At 30.9% G+C, this 8,762-nt stretch overlaps 1 protein-coding gene across 1 annotated transcript; it reads right to left on the reverse strand.

Moving 5' to 3' along the window:
- Positions 1 to 7,157: 7,157 nt before the first annotated feature.
- On the reverse strand, positions 7,158 to 8,762 carry LOC132758897 (uncharacterized). The gene has a single exon (XM_060750606.1). The coding sequence runs from the start codon at positions 8,760 to 8,762 to the stop codon at positions 7,158 to 7,160; it is 1,605 nt and encodes a 534-aa protein (XP_060606589.1).

The raw sequence follows: 8,762 nt of genomic DNA on the forward strand, positions 1-8,762 counted from the left end.
TTTCAATATTAAACTTTGGATACCTTTTTATGCTGACAAAGCAACATGAAGGGATGTCTTAGCCAGGACAATGAAAGTTCTAGTTTTTACTGTTAATGTAATTATTTTGGTGAGCATTTTGCATAACGTTTTGGGACAGTTTGTGATTTTTTTGTTGTTGAGATATTTTTATATAAATATACAATTTTTAGATCTGATATTAATAAATATTGTTGGTTTTTATTTACAAAATCTTTATATTAGTATTTAAGAGGAGAGAGAGATAGACCATAACAGATTCATGTTTTTACAAAATGTACATGTATTGATTACCACCAATAATACTTCAGTTCATATATGGAAGTAATTGAATAGTTAATTGTGTATGTGTAGTTTATGAAAAAATGTTTTTCACTAGATTTATTGAAGCCATCCTCTTATTTCTTTGCTATAATCTAGATTGATTTTAACAATAATTTACATTTTTACAGCTTTTATATAATGGACTTATGTAATTTACTGTATTACATATTTCTGAAATCCACTACAAGTTTGACATAGTAAAAATAGGTATATATCAATTAGCTATGCTCTTCTGGACTGAATGGGTTTTTTTATCATCTTTATTATGATATGACATTATTTTTATTATGATGACATAAATTAAATTGAATTGCAGGAATATTTTTTTGTATGTTTTTTACTGATAAACTTTACATGCATAAAGCATACAATTATATACAATTAATGACAGTTTTCAGGGATCAGTTATTGTCTGTACCATTACCATTACTGACATGTTAATCATAAGATTATTATATATTGTTTAGTACAATACTGCATTATATTGGATAAACCTTTTTATTTCACACAAAGAATCTTTACTATTTTGACATAAATTCATTACTTTGAATACAATATGAATTTGATATGGAATTTTTAGTCTCACAAAATAATGAGGCTGGATGGAGTACAGCATGAATTTGATATGGAATTTTTGGACTCACAAAATGATAACGAGGCTGGATGGAGTACAGCATGAATTTGATATGGAATTTATGGACTCTAAAAATGAAATATAGCTAAATTGATCCAACAATGATTCATATAGTAAGATCACATGATGCAGAGGCTGGACGTTTACTTTAACATGCCATAAGGTGTGAAATACAACTAAATATAACCCTATTAATGTATTGATGTTAATTTAATACAATATGTATCTATGTGAACTATATATGTAGTAGTTTACATAGTGATGTATTTTTATATTATACATAAAAATAAGTACAATATATGGAAATTGTAGTAAATGTTATTATGTTTTTCATATGTTATACATGTAAAATGATTTCTATATTCAAACTTATATGGAATTTATGGACTCTAAAAATAAAATATAGCTAAATTGATCCAACAATGATTCATATAGTAAGATCACATGATGCAAAGGCTGGACGTTTACTTTAACATGCCATAAGGTGTGAAATACAACTACATATAACCTTATTAATGTATTCATGTAAATTTAATACAATATGTATCTATGTGAACTATTTATGTAGTAGTTTACATAGTGAGGTATTTTTATATTATAGATAAAAATAAGTACAATATATGGAAATTGTAGTAAATGTTATTATGTTTTCATATGTTATACATGTAAAATGATTTCTATATTCAAACTTATATGGAATTTATGGACTCTAAAAATAAAATATGGCTAAATTGATCCAACAATGATTCATATAGTAAGATCACATGATGCAAAGGCTGGACGTTTACTTTAACATGCCATAAGGTGTGAAATACAACTAAATATAACCTTATTAATGTATTGATGTTAATTTAATACAATAATAATTTATCTTATGTGAACTATATACGTAGTAGTTTACATAGTGATGTATTTTTATATATTACATAAAATAAGTACAATATATGGGAATTGTGGTCAATGTAATAATGTTTTTATATGTTATAACATTTAAAATGAATACTAAGTGGATACAATATATGGGAAGTAAATATCATTGTATACTTTTTTACATTATACTTATAAAATGATTACAATATATGTGTAGTAAATAATGTCATTGTGTATTTTAATATTTTACATATATTTAGTGAATACAATATTTGGGTAGTTTACATAAATATGTCCCTCATTATTATCCCCCGCCGAAAATTTCGGCGGAGGATATAGAAATAGTCTCCGTCCGTCCGACCTTCCGTCCGTCCGTGTTTCCTTCCGTCCGACATTTTTGTCCGGAGCATATCTCTAAAAGTATTTGAGTTATCAACTTGAAACTTCATAGGTGGATAGACCTCATTGAGGAGGTGTGCAGTGCACAAGAATGATAACTCTACCTTGCATTATTTTTTAGTTATTGCCCTTTGTTATTTTTCAAAATTGATTTTTGTCCAGAGCATAACTCCAAAAGCCTATGAGATATTAACATGAAACTTCATAGGTGCATAGATCTCACTCAGGAGGTGTGCAGTGCACAAGAGTGATAACTCTACCTTTCATAATTTTTGAGTTATTGCCCTTTGTTATTTTTCATACCTAATTTTTCACCTGAGTGGAGCATAACTCAAAAAGTGTTTGAGATATCAACATGAAATGTCATAGGTGGATAGATCTTATTGAGGAGAATTGTTGGGCGCAAGAATGATAACTCTTCCCTATACAATTTTTGAGTTATTGCCCTTTGTTTTTTTTCATGCTATTTTGTCCAGAGCTTATCTGAAAAAGTATTTGAGGTATCAACTTGAAACTTCAAAGGTGGATGGATTTCATTGAGGAGGAGTGCAGTGCTTAAGAATGATAACCCTACCCTGCATTATTTTTGAGTTATTGCCCTTTGTTATTTTTCAAAATTAAGTTTTGTCCAGAGCATAACTCAAAAAGCCTTTGAGATATCAAAATGAAACTTCATAGGTGCATAGATCTCACTCAGGAGGTGTGCACTGCACAAGAATGATAACTCTACCTTTTATAATTGTTGTGTTATTGCCCTTTGTTCTTTTTCATACTTAATTTTTCAATTCAATTTTTTTCTCAAAAAGTATTTGAGGTATCAACTTGAAACTTCATAGGTGGATAGATTTTACTGAGGAGGGATGCAGCACACAAGAATGATAACCTACCCTGCATTATTGTTCAGTAATTGCCCTTTGTTATTTTCAGCCATCAGTATTCACATAGGATTCAAATCTGTAATCACTATAGCCATCAGTTTTCATTACCAAAAGACCTCTTAAAATGGAATTATTCCGCTCTACTACATATACATTCTTCCAATGAGCAAACACATTCGGCGGGGGATGGCCATGTTGACATGGCTCTTGTTTTACTTGATATACAGTTTTTTAGACAAACTGTTTAAATAATTGTTTATATTTTCATAAATAATGATATTAGTTTCAAATCAAACAACATTTTTTAAGTCATCAACCAGCATTGTACAAATCAAGGGGCCAACATTTTCAAACAATGATGCCAGCATTTTCAAACTATGGGGACAACATTTTAAAACCATGTGGCCAACATATTAAATTATTGGGCCAACATTTCCAAATCATGGGGCCAACATTTTCAAACCATGGTGCCCATGAGGCCAACATTTTCAAAACATTGGCTAACATTTTCAAACCATTGGGCAAACATTTTCAAATCATTGGCCCAGCATTTTCAAACCATGGTGCCAGCGTTTTGAAACCATGAGGCCAACATTTTCAAACCATAGGGCAAACATTTTCAAATCATTGGCCCAGCATCAAGTTGATAATTCGTCCTGTCCTTAATTTTACTTACTGTTTTTCATGACATCTTTATTTTTAACTGATATATCATAGATACCTGATTTATTGGAACCTATATGAAACATGGTCTTTTGGCAGCATTTGAGATTGATTAGTTACTTCCATTTGGTTTAAAAAGATTCTCCTTATTCCCCTTATAGAGAAAGCCATGATTTTAGTAGAGTGTCATCTTGGAAGGTCAATCCGTGTTTAGGAATGTCAAGATTACATCAGGAGAATTTCATTGGGTGGATATTTTGTTAGTCCCCATCAGGTTTCATTGGAGGAAACTGTTAGTTTACCCACCTCTGTTCAATTCATCTTTTCTTCATTGCCATAACTCAAAATGTACATAAGCTAGGCTGCTGATGTATTTTGCCAGTCAATAAAGGGCAATATGGGGATAATGCACTGAATTTTAATTTTATTCTTCATACAGCTGATGATGAGTAAAAATGTGGTTACCAATCACAGGGATAAACTTAATGTACAAACAATAGGTTGATGAAACTTGGTTATGTGAATCAAGGGCCTCATGGATATTGTAAATAGACTAAAAGAAATTCTTTAAAGTTAATTTCTACATTTAAATAGGTTGGAGGTAGGGAATCATCAGATAACTTCATACAGATTGTTGGGACTGCTGTATCAGTATCTGTAACATGCTTGTGATCTAAAATTTTATATATTTTAGTTTTTTTAAGTTATAATTTTGTACATGTATATAGAGGTATATTTTTGTGTCGCCTGCTACAGAGTAAATGTTAATGTTTCTTTACTCTTGTTACACTCTTTCATAGTAATCATGGCCTTTTGATGTAAGTCAGAGGTCATGGTCCCTTTACTGGGCTCAGCTTTTTGGGACATTTGTCCATTTTCAACTACAAGTTCTTGGTATTTTGTTTGTTTTTTAATTTAATCAATTTTTGAATAAACATTTTTCATGAGAGATTATTTTTGGGACCATTTTGACAAAAATGATTAATGTATTAATAAATGTACTTGTAAAATGAGATTTTTATATTTAATGCTCATCTAAATAAGTGCTGCTTATAAAATGTATTTTGGTAGAGGTGTTTTATTAAAATAATAAAATCTATGTTATATTTATGTTTTGTTTTAACTTTTCCCAGAAGTTCGGGAAACAGAGCTTGTAAACCTTTTTAAATAAAGGTGTTAGAAATTCTTAATTACTTCATATGCCAGAATTAAAAAATATGTTTTTTGGAGACCTGTTTTAACTTCAACTGTTATCCACAGAATAGAGTTATAGATAAAACCCTGTAATGTGTAGGGACTTATAGGACAGCTATAATTGTAAATATATTTTGTTCTATAACTTGAATTTAGCAGATACCAGGTTGGTCTTAAAACTGCATGCCAAAAAGCCAAAATATTTTGATAAAATCAAACCTGAGAAAAATGTGCTTAGGTTTTAAGAAAAGTAAAAAGTAAAACGATTCAAGGTTCAAGTAATATTGAGTATTCATGACACCAAAAGAATTTAAGAAATGAAAGTATTTCAATTAATAAATTTAGTAATTAATTTAATACTAATGAATTAAATATTACATTTTTATATTTCCCATTTCGGAACTTTTCTCAGTTCAATTAAAGATCACTTTCTTATTGACATGCTTATAGTGAGCGCATCTTTATGCTTTATTTGTATAATGCAAATGACATCTCATAAAAATATATGCACGACCATGCAATATCGTTTACGGGGGTGTGATAAAGATATTTCTTTTAATTATTACAATTAATGGATAGGGCAGAAATAATGAAATAAAACCTGGCACCTCTCAAGTATTTCTCAGTAAAACTGAAGGAAACATGGAATCACTTCTTTATTTTTAACCAATTATAATCATTTTGGTATCAAATGAAAGATAACTTCAAAAGCTTTATGGAATCCTCACCAATAGAAAGCATTTTACAGAACACCACGTCCAACTTTGTTCAAGTCATGATATTTGCGTGCAAACTGGCCTTGCCATGATGGATCTAACATTCAGTAAAATGGTTTTAAAATAAAAGTTTTTTTTTTCACTCAGGTGGATGGGATTTTTTTCCAGTATATACATTTTGGAAATGGACATACATGTATGGTCGAAATCTTGCCCTAAATCAGTTCTGAAAAAGCAACAGACTTATAGGAGAAACATTATTTTAAAAAAATCCCTGTCGAATCATAAGTATTGCACCTGAGATACTTGGCTTGTTTGCATTGTACTTATTAGATAGATGTACAGCCAGACGTGCTAGCTAACACCATCATGGCCTTCTTAATATGTCATGTAAACATTGTTGAATAATGATATTACATTGTGTAAGTGTAGGACTATCAGATAGTAACAAGTGACACATCATAACTAGATCTCAATTTTATTTATTTATACAATCATGTAGGTATTGAATTTTGGTATGTCACTAACTTAGCAAAAAGTGTAACTATATAAAAGAAAAATGAAAGGAAAAAACCGTAATAGCAGGAAAATTGCATACAGCTCATTCCATGTACAGTTTTGTATATAAAATACAGGCACAAATTTACTTAATTATTGCAATATAAAACACTATTACAGTAAAGTATAGGCATGATTACTGTACACCATACAACAGGTTAAAAGACTTGATGAATATGTGCATTAACATATTATTTCAAGAGTCCAATGTGCCATAGTTAAGTAAAGTGATATGTTGTTACAGTAATAAGGACTTTGGAATGAATGATTAATCTTGGGGAGTTCGTTGCCGAGTGGTTAAGGTCGTTGAATTCAAACCACTTGCCCCTCACCTCTGTGGGTTCGAATCACGACAGGGACTTTGGATTCTTTCATGTGAGGAAGCTGTCCAGCTAGCTGACAGAACGTCAGTGGTTCTTCTCAGGTGCCCGTTTGTGCCTGAAATAATGCAAAGAAAGGCACCTAAGGTCTTCCTCCACCAGTAAAGCTGGAACGTCGCCATATGATCTATACTGCGTCGGTGTGACGTAAAACCCAATCGAACAAACAAACAAAATGATAAATCTAAAGTCATTGTGTAAGAGTTACATATTTTATTCTCAAGATACATTGGACGTTTATACTATCACACATTCCCACAATGTCTTGTTATTCTGCAACTATGTTCCTGTTGAATATTATTCTACATTGCTTTAAATTTTTAACTATGAAGATTATCACTTTGGTGAGGTCACTTGATTACTTGATTTTCTCTACTACACACTTACTGATATACCTTTTCTGGTAGTTTTTCAAAGTATTTACCTTGAATGTTTTTTAGGGTAAAATTTATCTATGTTTTTAAAGAATCAATAGAAGTAAGAGAAATTGCTGTTAATGAGACTGTGAAAGTGATATAATATTTTATTCAAGTGAAACATTAAAAACCTTTATTTTACTACTATAATCCATTCTTACAAATAATCTCTTGTGTTTTCGGCAATATGCAATACTTGTTGGTCTTAGTATGCCATGGCTATTATCTAGCAGTATCTTCACTTTGGTGAGATCATGTGATAATTGATGGACATTGTTTGAGTGACAACCACACACATAAACTGATTCATATTCATCAACAGCAAGTTGTTGAGGACGTTTCAGTTGATCATCTTTGTAGATAGCCTTCACTTTACCATCAAAGGTCAAACATGTCACAGTGTTACTGCTCCAGTCAGAGACATATATCATAGTATTGTCAGGACTGACAGTCAAGAAATCAGGAATGGGAAACAAATTTTGATCATTGTCATCTTTGTTAAATGATTTCACTATTTTACCTAACATATTTAAAATCTTAATACTACCTGTAAAGGATTTGTAATATGAAACAACAAGATAGTTATTACTGTGAGCAATACCAAAACAAAAACCATGTCCTGGTATCTCAGTGGTATCTAAAACTTTTATTTCCTCAGAAAATGTAATCAGTCTGATCTTTTCTTTATTTGGAAATGTGACAGCAACTTTATGATCTGAAACTTTAGTCATTCCACAAGGTTGGGTTTTAAATCTTATTTCTTTAATATATTTTGCATTTGACTTTTCAAGTGAAAATATGACAAGACTACACCTATCATAATCTGATGCAAGAAGTGTATGTTCAGATAGCACAAGTAAAGAAGTTATACAGTCAAACTCGTGATTGATATCAAAAATAAAGGTAAGTCTTCTTTCTACACCTGATGCATGTACTTTATCAAATGAGAAAAACCTTTTTTGATTCTCTAAAGATTTTACTTTTGGTGGAATGTCAGATACGAGGAGTTTGTATTGTTGTATGTAGGAATGTTGAATTTGGCCAGTGGTGACTTGAATTTGTTTACACATTTGCTTCACTAACTTCAGTTTTATAAGCAGTTCACAGTTTTGACCTAATTTCTGAGCCTGTTCTAGATCAACAGTAAGAGCCTTCAAATTTCCAACCAAATTCAAATGTTCAAACTTGAGTTTTTTAAAGTTTGTGTTTGTCTTAACAACCTCTTCTTTTATATTTGTTTCAGCTTTTCTTACTTTTTCTTCAAATTGTCTTTCCTTTTCAGATACCTTTTGAAGTAGTTCTAACCTTTCTTTCTTCAACCTAGCAATGGTCTCTTCCATTTTCTTATCAAATTCATCAATTAGATCTTGATGTTGTTGTTTGTAAGTTGCTATCAGTTTGTTGCTATGCTCTATGCATGCATCAGTTGCATTTTCCTCTTGTTTCTTAATCACTTCACTTTTAGCATTTAACAGCTTTTCTGTGTCTTTTATATCCTTTGACAATTGATCCATATTTTTGTTAAAGTTTATTAGTTCATCACTTTTTTGTATGTCTGAAGCAAGCGTTGGTAAATGGGCGATATCTCTGCAGTTTACATGCCCATTATCCTTGCATTTCTTACAGGCTTCTTTCTTACATTCAGAGCAGTAAAATTTGATCAGCTGCCCAGGATGTGTGGAACATTTCTCAAAATAAAACTCCTGAGGCAT

This window comes from Ruditapes philippinarum, unplaced genomic scaffold (genome assembly GCF_026571515.1).
Source record: "Ruditapes philippinarum isolate M1 unplaced genomic scaffold, ASM2657151v2 ctg8181_1_1_1_1, whole genome shotgun sequence".
In the NCBI taxonomy this organism is placed as follows: domain Eukaryota; kingdom Metazoa; phylum Mollusca; class Bivalvia; order Venerida; family Veneridae; genus Ruditapes; species Ruditapes philippinarum.